Source organism: Mastigoproctus giganteus, chromosome 13, assembly GCF_048544385.1.
Source record: "Mastigoproctus giganteus isolate SK-2022 chromosome 13, ASM4854438v1, whole genome shotgun sequence".
Lineage (NCBI taxonomy): Eukaryota > Metazoa > Arthropoda > Arachnida > Uropygi > Thelyphonidae > Mastigoproctus > Mastigoproctus giganteus.
The window spans coordinates 120,495,804-120,513,626 of record NC_143587.1 but is presented as its reverse complement, the minus strand read 5'-3'; the positions used below and the strand labels follow the sequence as shown (position 1 = coordinate 120,513,626).

At 37.8% G+C, this 17,823-nt stretch overlaps 1 protein-coding gene across 2 annotated transcripts in view; it reads right to left on the bottom strand.

Annotated features, from left to right (window-relative positions):
• The window catches only part of LOC150076406 (general transcription factor 3C polypeptide 3), a 327,130-nt gene that overhangs the window by 289,141 nt on the left and 20,166 nt on the right, over positions 1-17,823 (bottom strand). For both annotated transcript variants that reach the window (XR_016547855.1, XM_090388164.1), the window contains exon 4: positions 13,873-13,980. Coding sequence is in view for 1 of the 2 variants with exons in the window: in XM_090388164.1 (XP_090244290.1) it covers positions 13,873-13,980 (108 nt within the window). In the remaining variant the exon portion in view is untranslated. The remainder of the gene's footprint in view (positions 1-13,872; positions 13,981-17,823) is intronic.

Sequence of the window (17,823 nt, the reverse complement as noted above, 5' to 3'; positions counted from 1 at the left end):
AATCTTTGAGTAATGATGTCTCTTTGAGTAATAGATCGCTTTTAAATGTAGAGGATATTTGTTCGGGTGTGGAACTTTGTCTGGCCAGCACCACTATGGTGTACCAAGGTATTATGTACAAACAGGTTCACGGTACAGCCATGGGATCTCCTATTAGCGCCATCGTGGCCAATCTGGCCATGGAGGAGTTAGAGGACAGGGTTTTTAGTGGATGTCAGTTTCCCATAAAGAAATGGAAAAGGTATGTTGATGATACCTTTACCGTGGTCCAGAAGGGGAGAGAGGATGATGCACTCCATTGGCTTAATAGCTTCTCCCAATTAATACAATTTACCTCAGAGGTGGAAACAGAAGGTACCCTTCCTTTCTTGGATGTACTGGTCTCTAGGGTACGCCCTAGGCTGAAAACTTCTGTGTTTAAAAAACCTATGTGCAGAGGCCAATACACCCATTATAGTTCAGCACAAGCTGGGCAGCATAAGAATAGTGTAGTGAAAGCTCTACTAGATAGAGCAGGGTCACACTGCACCACCTCTGAGGACAAAGAATGTGAAATTAGACGAGTCACAGCAGACCTTAGAAAATGCGGATACCCCCAGAGGATCATAGATAGATTTAGTAGAGGAATAGAGTCTAACCGTTAGGAACCATTTGTTCCTGTGGCTACCGCATACGTTCCTTACTATCCGGGCGTTACTGAGCATCTCGCTAGAGTTTTGCGGGGTTATAAAACACGCTGTGTGCAGCTTCCCGGGCGGAGGTTGCACACAGTGTTGTCTCAGGTAAAAGACCCAATAGCAAAGGACCTGAGTAGTGGAGTAGTATACAGGATAAAATGCCCGGATTGTGGGGAATGTTATGCTGGGCGAGACAAAACGACGGCTCAAGGATCGTCTGGGGGAGCATGCAAATGCTATAAAAACCGCTGATTACAATAAGTCTGCTGTGGCCGAACATTTTTGGAGAAGCAGCATCAAATTTCCCCAGAGGATGCAGTTATCGTGGATTGAGCGCATGGGTTCTGGAACCGTAAATGGCTTGAGAGCCTACGAATCTGTTTCATCCGACCACAATATTATGAATAGGGACAGAGGTATGCATATGCATCCTCTGTTTGAAACTATCATCCTAAGTACGGATGAACGGTTTTTGCTTAACACGTTCCCGAGCTATTTCCGCTTCCAGTTCAGACCATGCGCCGACTGCACCACGTGTATAGGTACCGTGAGCTTGTTATATATGGACATGCTGCAGGAAGTTTTGTTACTGCTGAGGAAGGAAGCCGATGCTTCCAAAAGCTCCAGAGACTTTTATTGTTTTTATCGCTTTTAATCCGGTGTATTTAGTGTATTTTATCTCAAGGATTTTATCACAGTTTTAATGTTTTTACATGTATTTAATTTAATTTAATATAATAGCAGTTTTTGTAAATATTTATTTTATTTTATTTTAATATGTAAATATTTTAGTTACAGTAAATACTTATTCTTATGGTTGGTGTGTGAGCTGATTTAATGCTAAAATCCACCCGCATATTGCCCCCCTGGAACGGGTTTTTGACCTGCTTGATGATTCACATGTTATCATCGCAGCCGACTCCAATGCACATTCTAGTTGGTAAAATGCCACCACTGATGTTAGAGGTGATTTACTTGATGAATTTATTGCTGCCTACGGATTGGAGATTGCTAATCTACCAGGTCAACCTACTCCTCAGGAACTGGGGAATCCAACTTGGATGTTACCCTTATAACTCCTTCCCTCAGCAATTGTCTCACAATGGCAGGTGCATGAATATGCGACCACCAGTGATCACTGCCTTATCACATACTGTATTACTGATCAAGTTACCCCTCGCCAAATCTATAAGGTTCTCTATAAGATCGGCTAACTGGGACATTTTTGTTGAGATCATTCGGGAAGCCACCTGCAGCCCCTCTGCCCTCAATAGGTATCACTCCATGAATAGTACCCAAAAAACAGATTTTGTTCAATCATTGCTCCTGAAAGCCTCACAAGCATAGATGAAGAAATGTTCTAAAAGTCCAAGGTCCGTCCCCTGGTGGTCGCAGGATCTTACTAACGTACAGAATGATCTCAAGCATGCACGTAGAGCATACCAGCGTAACGCAGAACTGAGCCTCCCCACATTGCTGATCAATACAAAGAAATATTCAGAGCCCTTCAAAGAGAATACTGCAATAGGATTTACCATGCCAAACAAAACTCATGGCGCACACTGGTAGAGACAGAAGGGAAGAGGAACCCTTGGGGCCTAGTGCATAAACTTGTCAGGAACAAAATCAGGTCTACAGACATCATCAATTCCATATGCAATAATGGCTCTCCTGAGACAAATTGGCGGGACACAATGAACAAAATTCTGGATGACTTGATTTACCAAGATGATGCTGGCCTAAACACCGACTTCCATAATCAAGTCACTATCGACAACGAAAACTTCAAATCTACCGCTATTGAAGATCCTTTTACTGAAGAGGAAGTGACCAGAGCTGCCTCATTTTTATTTATTTTTTTTTCCTGTCCATCCACAGTAACTTCATCTTCCCCTGCAATGCTCCAACATGTTCTCTGCTGCTCCTAGAAGACTTCACCAGGTAATTCTCAACTTCCCTTGATACAGCTTCCACCAGAGATTCTTGCCGACGCTTCTCTCTGTAGTGAATAGTGGGATGCAGTGAATAGTGAACCAGTGGGATTCCTGCCTTCACCTCTTCTCCATGAAGCTCTTTTGCTGACGCTGCTTCTCCATCGGCATGGGATTAGATGCTTTCGGGCTCTTTTGCTGGCCTGGGACACTCCCCAGGCGGGATTTTAACCACCCTCGATGAATCCTCATCGAAGGGGTTCTGCTGATGCTGGTCAACTGACATGCGTAGGATCATCTAGCCAACTGGCCCTCTGCTTACCCTTGCTTCCTTCCTCTTTTCTTACCTTTCCTGTCCAACTCATTCCATTCCTTTAACTTGGCCTCTCTCCTCTTTAGCTATGCAAGTGGGGAGTGAACCCGTCAAGCGTTCCTTCTACCTTCCTGGCCTGGCTCCTCGTGCCGGTGGACAGATGCTGAAAGGCTCCTTCCATGGTGATCGTACCTCCCAGTAACTAAGAGGCCAGTCAAACAACACAAACAACACGCTACTCACACATAACCCACACTGACTGGCCTTGCAATGTTGTATACATCACAGAGTACTCATTGCGGATTTGTGGGGAATCACAGGAACCACTTGACAAAAACACTATGTCCACTATCTCAAACCTATTGAAAATGTAAGCAATATGCTGGAGAGAGCTATTCAGCAACGAAGCCCTCCTCCTTCAACCTTTTCACAGTTACACGATATTTTGCTGGAAGAATGCTTACAATTAAATCAAAATGCAACGAAACATCTTACAGAATCCATGCTGCACTGTAAACTTGTTATTCAAAACAAAGGCGACCCAATTCGATACTGAATAAAGGTTCATATTTTCTGCCAATGTGTGTAATAAGCTGGTGTTATTATATTCTCAGAGCACTTAACATCAACTTTTAAGTAGATATATTGTTAACTTTGGTAAGTATATAGGTATATAATAACACAAACTTGGTCAAAAATCACAAAACTAAACTTATCAGAAAACTGAAAGGCAATCACAATTATCGGAAAGGTCATGATTAAATTGGGAAAATTTGACAGATATCTTTAAACAACAGCAGTCAAAAAAAAAAAAAAAAGGTCCACATCACTTTTATTAATTTCATTTGTTACTCCCTCTATGAAATATAAATTTCCCAGTTTCAAAAGACTAGGTGGAATTCATTCCAATAATCTGGTACTCTTTGGCCAAAGGCAAATAATTTTTTCACATTTATTTAATGGTTATTTAAATTCAAATTTCAACATTTTAGACATTAAGCCTGATATTTCATCAATACCATTGATAAATACCGAAAACAACAATGGACCCAGCACTGAACCTGGGAAACTCCACTAATAACATTAGTCCACGAAGAGCAGAACCCATTGATAACCACCCTCTGTTTTCTTCCATTTAACCATCCCTTTATCCATAGCAGTAACTTGCCCTTAATGCCATATTGCTCCAGTTTGTACAGCAGTCTTTTATGTGCAGCAATATCAAAAGTCTTCCTGAAGCCTTATGACGTTAAAATTACTTTCTGTATCCAGTTTCTTCATCGCCGCATCATAGTAACCTGCCTATTGACAAATCCATTCTGTGACTGCATAATGGCATGTATGTCCAAATTTTTTTTTTTTTTTTTGGCTGATGCTGTATAAACTTGCTTTCTTGCATCGTGTGCCTCTACTAATGCTAATGGCCTGCATTACTTCTTTGCCCAGTGATTCCATATTTTCCCTGAAACAGACATTAAGCTAATATGTCTGTAATTATTCATGCCATCTTTTAATCCCTGTTATGAACTAGAGATACAATTGCACATTTCCAGTCCACAGGGACCTCCCCTAAATCCAAGGATTCTCTCATAATTATGGCTAAGGGTTGGCTTACCTCCTTTGCTGCCTCCATTAATATAACTGGGAGGCAGCAAAGGAGGATAGATTCCATACAACCTGGGTGCCTTTTTTATGTCCATCTTCAACAATTCTCCTCCACTTTACTTTCAGTTATTACAAAGTCATTTAGCTCCTCGTTAGAGTTTGATAAACTTCTGGCATCCCCTTCCCAAAATAATTCCTCACATGTGAATGAAGATGGAAAATACTCATTCAATTTGTCTGCAACCTGAGCAGGGTCATCAACAGTTAACCCATAGACATCAAATAGCCCAATGTGATTCTTCCTCCCTCCCTTCTGTTAATATAAGCACAGACATCTTTGCTGTTTTTCTTTGCTAGAGACTTCTCATAATCTGCCTCAGCTTGCCTAACCTTATCACCAAGTCACCCTCCTTTGTGACTTGATTACAGACTAATTTATACCTAATACCTACCATAGGCTGATAATTTATACCGATTACAGACTAATTTATACCTACCTGATAATTTATATGCATCCTATGCACTTTTCTTCTCTGCCATGTATCTCAGTAGTTCATCTGACATCCATTTAGTTTTAAGCCCTGAACAGTATTTCTTTGTAGGCATGAAAAGCCTAGTAGATTCTTTGATTACTTCCCTTAATACTTCCCATTTAGAATTTGCTGTTGGTAACATCATCAGTTGGTCCCACTACACACAATTTAAAGACTGTCCGAGACCTCTATAGTCACCCTTAAAAAGCAAAAGTCTTTCTCTTTAACCCTTGACTCTTTTACCTGCAGGTTCTAATCACCACTGACAAACAGTTCAAAACTATTGCTTCCTCTTATTGCCTCTCTAATTGCTTTCTCTTATTGCTATAAAAAACAGTCATCCAAGAAATCCACAAAAGTCTTGCTAGTGTGTGAGTGACCAACCCACAAATTCCAGTCCATTCCCCATTATGAGACATTCTGATTTGCTGGCCCACTCTACTTCCCTGTATAGCTGTTTGGTATACTCATTACAGTCATTAGGCCTATAACACACTCCTACTCTCAATTTTGTTTTCCTAGTGTTTATATTACACCAAATTGACTCAATACTGCACTCATCACCAAGTCGCCCTGATGCACTGCCTTAGATTTAATATTCTTCTTAACTAGGGGCATAAACCCCCTCTACCTCTCATGTCCTGTGTGTCCTTCCTGTATACATTGTACTCATATTCAAATTCAATATCACTTATGTCTGAGTGATACCTGTTATTCCTACAATGTCTGCATTTGATGACTTAATCAGTACCTCAAATTCATCAAGTTTATTTACAATACTCCTGGCATTAGTGTATATGCAAGTATAATCACTTTCACCTCGGAGTACAGTTCTAGTTAAAACTATTATCTGTGTATCCCCCCCCCAAGCTGTCAGTGTTCCAATCCACCTATCACTGCCTTGACAGTTTCAGCAAATATTCTTGCATCCCTTCTATTCAAGTGTATCTCATTCCTGTAAAAGTATTTCCTGTTAACAAGCACAGACCATGCTGAGAAAAATTCTACCCCATGAGTCTTGCACATTTGAGGTGTATAAGGCCTTGAATGGATTGAGTAAGCTCAATTCTGATGGGATTCTTCCTCTTGGTCAGATTACGAACCTGAGGGGGCATAAATTCAAATTGATGGAAGACAGTTATAGAACAGATGTGCTGAAATTTCCCTTTAGCCAGCGGGTAGTTGATTTCCGGAACACACATCATCTGTCGTTGTGGAAGTTGATAGCTTAGATAAATTCAAGGAAGAACTGGACAAATGTTTAGAGGGAATGGATGTGTGAAATTTTTTTTTTTTTTTTTTTTGCTGATGCTACATAAGCTTGCTTTCTTGCATCACATGCATCTACTACTACTACTATTCTCTCCAGGGCTGAATTGATTGATAAGGCTCTCAACACACATTCCCTCGTATTGTGTCTAGGCAGAATTTCAGACACTTCCAAATTCAATCCTAACTTGAGACTTTTTGCCAATGTAGCCCTGTACTTATTAATTAAGTCTCTTACTCTTAATATCATTAGTGCTAACATGTTCAACAATATTACCTTTTGTGCCCTTAAAATATATCTGCTCTACATCATCTACTTTTGCCCCTAGCAGATATAACTTAGTCCTATTCCACCTATCTTCCTTGCAGAACATATTTCCTGTTTCCCTGACAATGGAGTCACAACCAATAACTAGCTATGTGGGACCAGTGTATTCTGCCTTGAAGATTGCCATTGTGTTGTCTGATGAACAAGAGTGAACTCTGTATTTGACCTGGGCAGATGAGAGTTTGATGGGTACCCCCACATTTTAATTCCTTTGAGGGCACTACTCTACTCTTCAAACTCTCATAAATGTTAATCAGAATGTTGAGTTGCCACCTAATTTCTTCACACTCTTGGCACCTAGTGCGCATGCACGCACACGCGCGCGCGCGCGCACACACACACACAAAGACATCTTTCTTGGCTGGATCATGTTCTGTTCCAGAAAAGTCTGCAAACTTTTCACAAGTAAAATTTTTTAGGCTGTGATGTGTTGAAGAATCACACCCTTCACTTCTCCCCAAAGCCATGGCACTCCCACTACTTTGTGTCCCACTTTGCTACTCTAGTCTGGGGCATAATTTCCATTTACATACAATTTAATTGATTAACAATGAAAATTAATAAAATTAATGTAAGATTAATGAATTTAATTGATTAATTGACAATACTACACTAGGCTAATAGATTTCTAAATGCAGTGATATGTATTATGCTATATAGTTTTATGTTATACCTTATGCTACCAAGTTCAAGATATACGTTATGCTATACTGTAATGATTATAATGTAATGATTGTAATGTTAAATTAGTTATATTCTTGCTAAAATGGAAAAGTCAAAGCAAAAAAATCCTTACTAAACACAAAAAAAATACATATCAGACAAGTGATTAGAATCTTTGAGCTACTTATGACAATTAAAACCCTACTATTCCTCTGCACTACCAGTTACTTGCTATGATATTCGCACTAAAACACCAATACAATAGTGGTGTGAATAGTAAGTCATAAGTTACAAAATCATTGGCTAAATTTAAAAATAAGCTAACAAACATGACAAAGACTATTTAAACTATTTGTAAAACACAATTTAATATGTTAATCAATCAAAAAGACAGTCAAAATTTCCAAAAAATTTATTCGTTTCCATAAGCAAAAAATTCTGCATCCTGGCACTTATAATCTCTTACACACTTATAATATACAGTAATACCCCGACTTACGCGAACTCGGAGTTACGCGGTTCTTGATTTTTTCGTTTGGCAACACTGCCGCCCACTGTCTTCAAGGTCGTTTTTCATATGTTATTGATATACAGTGCGACGGCGGAGAATGAGAGCGAAAGCTGAACAAAATTCAACTTTGCTGCACATGAGCTGAACACATATACAAGAATAGCCGACCGGGCTAGCCAGGTGGGTAAAATGCCTGCCTGGCAACCCAAAGGTTGCGGGTTCGATTCCCGCCTCGGGCTTGGATCAAAGTACTGCAAAAACCTTGGGAGGTGCACTATGACCACAGAAGCCGATGCGCCAACAACTACCAAACCAAAAAAAAAAAAAAAAAAAATATACAAGAATTTGTATTCCAACTGTCGTATTTATATGTGTGCGTTCGAATTCGTGCTCAACTTTTGTCGAAAATTACATTGTTTTCACGAGAGAAATGGATCGCGTCGGTCGAGCCGTATACAGTCAGTCCTCGTATAACACGTGTTTACACTACGCGAATTCGATCATACACTATTTATAAATACGGTAACGATATCTTATAATATAACACGAACCGAATTGGCTTATGGACGATTAGCCTTTGTGTTTACAAGAAATGGCAGTCGAACGCAGAATCACCCCAACCGAACGCAACACGATAGGAATGAAGAGAAGATTCAGAAAATGTATTTGTTTTTTATATCAGTGAAGGGGAAACACATTTTACCATAATAACGTAAAAACCAACACAATTCCAGCTATCGGTATGCAATTAGATTGAGTTTACTACCGGTTTATAACAGATTCCACTAGCAGAAACGCAACTGGATTTTTATTGTTTTATGGTAGTAACCCCTAGAAATGTGAGGTGTTAATAGTGTATCTCTGCCTTTATGGTGTTGTTTATTCAGTTGCTACATGCACGCAGCTTTGTTTATGCATATCAGGCGTGCCTCCTCGTTTTGTAATTGTGCTTTATTCCCTAAAAATGAGTAAAATACTTAAAAGGTGTGAAAAAGAAGCGTACTGGTGAAGATACTGCAGATTCAGAGAGAAAAGAAAAGTAATTATCGATAAAACAGAGGCGGACTGGGTCAAAATTTCTTACTCGGGGAAAATTTATAGTGGCCTCATACTATGGTTTATGGCCAAAATCACACCGGCCCACCGGGGTTTCCCCGGTAAGGCTTATGGCCAGTCCGCCTCTGTCGATAGAGAAAAAATATTAAATTGTGAAACGCTTTGAGTGAAATGAAAGACCATGTGATATTACACGTGCTACAGGCCTAAATGAAGCAACGGCGAAAAGCACATGACAATTGCAAACTTGACAGGTTGAAAATTGAAAAGGGCTTAAAAATTTTAGAAAACAGACTCCAACGAAGAACGCGTTATAGCTACAAAGCAAGGAATAAAAAAAAATTATTAGCTTGCTACAAAGAAATTCTGCGTGAAAAAAAGAAGGCGCTGTGTCGTCAGACGAATTTGTTAGATTTTATGAAGCCATCGACATTGAAATAACTTTTTTAGGTAAGTCATTTATTTTTTTAATACATATTTTGTATTAATATGTATAAAGAACTGCAATTTTGTTAATATTTTTCTTCTAAAATAGTGTTTTTGTTAGTCCTTGGTCCCAATTAAACAAAATTTATATGTATTTATATGCAAAGTTGTACTCCGACTTACGCAAATTCGACTTAAAAAAAGCGATTTTCGTCGGACCCACCTATCGCGTAACTTCGGGGTATTACTGTATATAATTGCACTTATAATGCGCACATTCCCACATTCACAATTCTCAAAACTGCATCATTAACTTATATAAATAGAATAAAATTATTGTTAGCTTTTGAAAACTGATCTGCAATTAACTGGCACTACTGCTCACCAAACAGCTCATTGGCTAATCTATTTTTGGATAGAATATCTTATAAAAAAGTGTTTCAGATCAAATCATGTTTAACAAAGGCATCCATTTTTAAACATGATCAATTATGACTGGTTTAAAGAACACCATGATAACTGTTACGATATATTCCCTTCACTCCCAATCATTTCAAGATCTATGCATACAGTAAATAATAAAACTAATAGAGAGCTACTTATGATATAAATTTTATTAACATCATATAAATCAACTTGGTTTTTTTATATTTTTTTATTTTAAATTAATTTATCACTTAGGACCAGGACCAGGGGCAAAGGTTGATGACGTTGTAGAGCAGATATCTTTTAGGGGCACAAAAGGTCATATAGTTGTACACGTTGGCACTAATAATATCAAGAGTAGGAGACTGGCAGAATTGCTTAACAAGTACAGGTCACTGATGAAAAAAAGCCGTGAATTAGGGTTGATTTTGAAAGTGTCTGCAATTCTGCCCAGACACGATATGAGGGAGTATATGATGAGAGCCTTGTCGATCAATTCGGCCCTGGAAAGATTGTGCAAGGATCAAGGGATAGAATTTTTTTCAGCCTGGACTGTACTTGTTAACAGGAGAGACTGCTTCTACAGGGATGGGATACACTTAAATAGAAAGGATGCAAGAATATTTGCTGATGCTATCGAGGCAGTGTTAGGTGGGTCGGAAAACTGATAGCTTGGGGGGATACAAGGACTAATAGTTTAACAGTAGCCGTAGGCAGAGGCGAAGGTGATTCTTGCACAACTTCTACTAGAATAAGTAGCGACCTGGAGCGAGGGGTGTTGGGGGTTTCAGGGACGGATGGCAGTCATCGTGAAACAAGTGGGTATATGGGATGTGTTAGAGTAATTAAGAATAAGAATAGGTGCATGTATACTTGCATGTATACCAATGCTAGAAGTATAGTAAATAAATTTGATGAATTTGAAGTGTTGGTCAAGACATCAAAGGCGGATATTGTTGGGATATCAGAGACGTGGTGTCACACAGATATAAGGAATGCCGAACTGGAATTTGGGGAGTACAATGTGTACAGAAAGGATAGACAGGATAGGAAGGGAGGAGGTGTTATGCTGTTGATAAAGAAAAACATAAAATCAAAAGAAGTGCAACCAGTTGATATAGATGAATAGTGCACTGTTGAGTCAGTTTGGTGTGACATAAGCACTGCGAAAGCAAAAATAAGAGTAGGAGTGTGTTATAGGCCTCATGACTCGAATGAGTACAACGAACAATTGTACAGAGAAATAGAGTGGGCTAGTAAATCGGAATGTCTTATAATGGGGGATTTTAACTTCCCAGATATTGACTGGAACTTGTGGGTTGGGCACTCACACACTAGTCAGACTTTTGTGGATTTATTGGATGATTGTTTTCTGCAGCAGCATGTTCGAGAGGCAACCAGAGAAAGTAATACTCTTGATCTGGTTATCAGCAGTGATCATTCATGTATTAGGAATTTGCAGATAAAAGAACCACTAGGTGGCAGTGATCACAGTGTACTGACGTGGGATTTACTTAAAGATTTAACTACTATCAGGGGTAAAGGAAAGGGTTTTTGCTTCCGTAAAGGCGAGTACAGTGGTCTCCGACAGTTTTTAAATTCTGTACAGTGGGTTCAACTGACGATGTTACCAACAGTAAATTCTAAGTGGGAAGCATTCAAGGAATTAATCGTGGAAGCTACTAAAAGGTTCATACCTATTAAGAAATATTGTTCAAGGTTTAGGCCTAAATGGTTGTCAAATGAACTAATGAGACTCGTAACAGAGAAAAAAAATGCATGGGAAGCATATAAATTATCAAGCGACTCAGAAGCCTATGGCAGATATAAGTTAATCTGTAATCAGGTCACAAAGGAGGTTCGGCAAGCGAAGGCAGATTACGAGAAATCCTTGGCAAAAGATGCTAAGAAAAACAGCAAGGATTTCTTTACTTATATAAACTCTAAAAGGAAGGGGATGAATCTGATTGGTCCACTTGACATCGATGGTTCGACTGTTGATGATCCTGCTCAGATAGCAAACAAACTGAATGAGTATTTTGCATCTACATTCACACATGAGGAATTATTAAGGTTTGAAAATGGCAGAAGGTTATCAAATTGTAGCAGGATACTTAATGATTTTGTAATACCTGAAAGCAAAGTGGAGGAGAAATTGTTGAAGTTAAACATAAGAAAAGCACCTGGGGTGGATGGGATCTATCCAGTTATATTAAAGGAGGCGGCAAAGCAACTAAGCAAACACTTAGCCATAATTATGAGAGCATCCTTGGACTCAGGGGAGGTTCCCACGGACTGGAGATGTGCAAATGTATCCCCAATTCACAAAGGGGGATCGAAGGGTGACACGAGTAATTACAGACCAGTTAGTTTAACTTCTGTTCCGGGTAAAATAATGGAGTCACTGGTTAAAGATGCACTGCAGGATCATCTAGACAAGACTGCAGCAATAATTCAGACACAGCATGGGTTTGTTAAGGGAAAGTCTTGTCTGACAAATTTGATAAGATATTATGATGTGGTTACAAAGGAACTGGATGCGAAAAATAATTTTGATATCATATATATGGATTTCAGGAAAGCTTTTGACACTGTTGCGCATGGAAGACTATTGTACAAATTGGAGCAGAATGGTATTAAGGGTAAGTTGCTACAATGGATAAAAGGATGGTTAAGTGCTAGAAGACAGAGGGTGGTAATCAATGGGTGCTGCTCTTCTTGGACTAATGTTATTAGTGGAGTCCCACAGGGTTCGGTGTTAGATCCACTGTTGTTTTGTATATTTATCAATGATATTGATGAAGGTATATCAGGCTTAATGTCGAAGTCTGCAGATGATACAAAGGTTGGTAGGGTTGTTAATGACAGTAATGGCAGTGTGCTACTGCAACAGGATCTAGATAATTTGGGCAGATGGGCTAAGAAGTGGCAACTGAAGTTTAACCTTGACAAATGCAAAGTACTGTATATGAGTAGAAGTAATCCCAGAGAAACGTACCAACTGTGTGGTACTATACTTAAGGTGGTAGAAAATGAAAAAGACCTGGGAGTAATTGTGCAGGCAGATATGAAGTTTTCTGAGCAATGCAGACAGGCTGCCAGGGCAGGTCATGGGGTTTTGTCAATGATATATAGGAATTTTGCTAGCAGGGAAAAGGAGGTGATTATCCCTCTGTATAAGGCAATGGTCAGGCCACGGCTTGAGTACTGCGTACAGGTCTGGAGGCCTAATTTTAGGAAGGATGTAGATTTACTTGAGAGTGTACAGAGAAGGGCAACAAGATTGGTGAGGGGAATGAAGGGATCCTCTTACCAAGAGAGGCTTAAGTTCTGCAAATTGCAGTGGCTGGAGACTAGGCACCTGCGCGGTGATCTGATTGAGGTATATAAGGCCTTGAATGGGTTGAGCACGCTGAATTCTGATGGGATCCTTCCACTTGTTCAGATTACGAATCTAAGGGGGCATAAATTCAAATTAAGAAAAGACAGATGTAGAATAGATGTGCGGAAATTTTCCTTTAGCCAGCGGGTGGTTAATTGCTGGAACAAACTTCCATCTGTCGTTGTGGAAGTTGATAGGTTGAATAAATTTAACGAGGAACTGGACAGGCATTTGGAGGGAATGGTGTGATTTTTTTTTTTTTTTTTGGCTGATGCTGCATAAGCTCATACATTTGCTTTCTTGCATCACATGCCACTGCCACTACTACTACTACTTGTATTAAATAAATTCAACATCATGAACAATTTAAATTTTTCTTTGTATATTTTTATTATTTTGGGAAAATGTTATAAAATCTGAAGAGTGTTCAAATTCAAGCAAGTATTTTGGACTGGAGAAAACTGTTTAATGATATATTTGTGAAAAAGACAAAATGACAAGCAAAACTCCCAGAGAAAGATTTTTTATATCATAAGCAATCTGACTGAAATGGAATGAAAATTATTTTATTCTACATACATATAAATCAGCATTTCTACCCTGTATTTTTGCTTTTCCAAATAGCTTCCTTTTTTCTTTTCTTTTTTTTTTTTTTTTTTTTAATTTCTTTGGGAGGTACCAACAAAATATAGAAAGGTAATAAATATCATATCATGGTGTTATTTATATTTCAAAAGGGTTTTATTTTTTACCACTAAGAGCTGCTTCTTTATCTGTGGAAATAGCTTTATTATCATCAGTAGTATCTTCACTCTTCATGTTTTCCAGAATACTGGCAAATTCCGAAAAACTTAATTCCCCTAAAAAATAAAAAGAGTAGCTAATTACTAAATAATCATTATATCACAAACACACTTAGCATTATTACTGGAGAAATTAGTTATGTAAAAAATGCAGGGGGTAAAAAAAAACTAGACAGATTTTAGATAACTGGCAAAGAACATATTATTATTATTATTATTATTATTATTATTAGCTATATAGTGCAAGGAAGCCTGAGGCTTATGCTGCACCAGCCAAAAAAAAAAAAAATTCCCAAATTACCCTAAGAGAGAGAGAGAGAGAGAGAGAGAGAGAGAGAGACAAAAGTAGAAGGGAATCATCAAGAAAGAGAAGAATGATGATATCCAGCTCAGGACCCTGGGTGTGCCAAACCCATAAATACTGTCTTAATCTGTGTATTAAAGGTTGTTTAAATGCAACTAGTACACATATTCTATTTAGAAAATAACAGAATATGTGAAAAAAAAAATTAAACTAAATTAAATAATTCCCTTATTAAAACAGTTAATGAAAGAAGCCAATTAATTTGGAGCTAATATATGCTTAAAGATACAATTTATTGTATCTTTAAGCATATATGTAGCTCCAAATTAATACCACAAAAAAAGTTTATTTATTTATAAAAAATGCCTGCCATAACTGGGTATTCTTCATCATCATCCTTCAAGGATTTAGGCCAGATGGTCTGTTTTGGATACATATAATGTTCAGTATCATCTGTACCCTTCTGTTTCTTCTTGGTTTTTGTTATTACATCTATTTTAATGTATTCATTATGGGTAAAGAACAATATTTTATCAATCAGATATACTATGGAAGAAGAAGCTGGAAGTGCAAAATAAAATCACCTGCAGATACATTCTTTCCTACATACACCTAAAGTACGGACATCTATTTTCTCATAGTTTTTGATTATATGAGTAACATAGTAGATACAGCAGGCCCCCGTTATAACACGGTTCGCTTTATGCTGATTCGCTATAACGCTGTTCTTATATTATAACCTGTATCTGACTATAACGCTGTCACAGATCACTATAACGCTCTTTTACAGATTGCATTTTTGGCATATTTAACGAAATATTTTCATTTGATGGAATCGATAGCTTGAAAATGAATATAAAAATACGGTTAAAACGTTTCCCACGCCAACTTGAGAAATATTCCCACGCTCAGTGAAATTCTCTCGCGCGCTAATTGCAGTACAGTGACTTGTTACGTAGTTCCGAGATCAACATTTTAAAAAATAATCAAGTATATTGCTTGTAATATTTGCGTTATATGCATTTATCCGAAGTCTAGTCATCACTCAGTACAGTATTAGACATCATGCGTAACGGACAGTTTACTTGAACATTGTATCGTAACCAACGCAGTTACATTTTCGAAGAGTTAATAATGGGCAATAAGAATGAAAAAGCAAAGCAACGTCTGGGCGCAGTACGAAGACTATAAATGTAAGAAAAAGACTGAATCTGAAAATTAAATTAGACGTTTTAAAGCGAATCGACTTGGTCAAAGACAAGCGGATGTTTGCCATAATTTAGGACTTGCAAGTTTAACTGTAAGAACAATTATAAAAAAATAATGAATTAATTTTAGCAGCGGGAAAGATAGCTGTTCCACTGCAAGCAACTAGGGCTAGGCCGGCTATTAGGATTGAAATAGAAAGACTTTAACTAATTTTATTGAAGATAATATCCAATGCAGAATTCAGTTAAGTTAACTATTATTAAAAGAGAGAGAGAGATTAGCCAATATGATGATCTGAAGAAAACCCACTTAAAAAAAAAAAAAAAAAAAAAAATGTGGAACCATTTAAAACTAGTAAGGGCTGGTTGAATAGATTTAAAATCCAGGGAGAAGCCGCAAGTGCAGAAGGAGCCGAAACTTTCAAAAAAGAACTTGTTAAAATTATTGAAGAGGGATATTGTGTGTTATACTTCTCAACAAGTTTTTAACATAGATGAAGCGGTACTTTTGTGGAAACGAATGCCTAAAAGAAGTTTCATATTGAAAGAAGAAAAAAACATGCCAGGTTTCAAAGCGGCGAAGGATCGGGTGACTTTATTGTTGAGTGGTAATTAAACTGCGGGGTTTAAATTAATACCCCTTTTAGTTTATTTGGAAGAGGGCCAAAGTTCAATCCAAAATCGACACATTTTTCATAATTAAATTAAATCAATTTAGATCAATTAAATTCATGATTTTAATTGGAATTTTAAATTTAATTTTGATACGCAAGTAGTTACCACATAATTATATAAGTATGTAATGCAGAATATTTTATATGTACAAATATTTGAATATTAAATATTTTGACTGACATTTGTGCATCTTTTAACTACCGTTTATTATTGATTAGGAAATATCCTATGGCACCGACTGCAACTCACAAATACATATGTTACCTTATGGGAATGCGGCGCTCACTTAGCGCGGATTCACTTAGCGGATTCTGTTTTTCCGGAACGCATTATCAGCATTAAGCGGGGGTCACCTGTAATCATTTATCTAAAATTCCAAACAATGACAGCAATAATATATCCATTTTATTATAAAAAGTGCAACATTTTTGTTCTTATAAGATAAATTAAATGAAATTTACAAAACATGGGAAAAAAGACTTCTTTTTTCCCAATTTGTAGAATATGTAATATGGAAAAAAATAAATAAATAAAAATGGATATCAATTCTGAACACAGTGTAGAAAACTTTGGGAGGGTAAAATTTGGTAAAAACTCAGAAGTATCCATTAATCAAAAGAAATTTTTTGTCTTATTAACACTGCAGAATTTTTCATAATTCTTGTTTAAAATATTAATCTTTTAGTTTCAATCGAACAGGTTAGTGCATAGCATCATTTTAGTTCGCAGTAACTCACCACAGTAGGTGAAATGGTATCGTTTTTGTTACGTCTCATATTGTGAATGCTTTCACAACAAGTTGCCTTGATATTGCACTACCTCAAATAAGCAATGCTTCACCAGTAGAGAAGACTAATGTTACTTATTCCCGGTGGTTACCACCACTACCCAGATGGCACTGTTTGTAAATGTGTACGGGATAATTAACACTCTTAATGATATATCTTTGTCCCTATTAGACACAGAAAAGCAAAAAAGTAGAGGAAAGTGATAGTAGGAGAGGAAGAAGAAGAAATGCCATTGAAAAAGGAAAGGGACAGTTACTCCTCAAACTCACACGAGTATTCACTCATAAATCCCTCAAATAGACAATGCTTTCCCAGTAAGGAAGACTGCAGTTACCTATTCTTGGTAACAAAGGATATCAACAGGCTCCCACAGACAGCACAGCACAGCACCGTTTCAAGGCTTGTTGGCCTTTCATCGGTATGGGTACCCTGGTGATACAATAAGTTATGAGTTATAACTCCACGATATGAGAGATACCAGATGGTGTGCGACAGTAAAGACCAAAAACATTTTAGGGCTGAAAGCCTCAGACTACGGAAAAATTTACGAATTGAACAAGTTAGTCCATAGCATCATTTTAGTTCATAGTAAATCATCGAAGTAGGTGAAATGGCACGTTTTTGTTATATCTCATATTGCGAATGCCTTCACAGTGAGTTGCCTTAATACTGCACTACCTTGAATAAGCAATGCTTCACCAGTAGAGAAGACTAATGTTACTTATTCTTGGCAGGTACCACCAACCCAGACACCACCATTTCGAAGCTTCTTGGTCTTTCATTTAGTCTTTACTATTGCACACCATCGGGCATTTCTCATATTGTGCAGTTATACTTCATAACTGAGTTGTCACTTATTGTATCATCAGGATACCTACCCACCCATAGATGAGAGGCCAACAAGCTTCAAAATGGTGCCAACTGG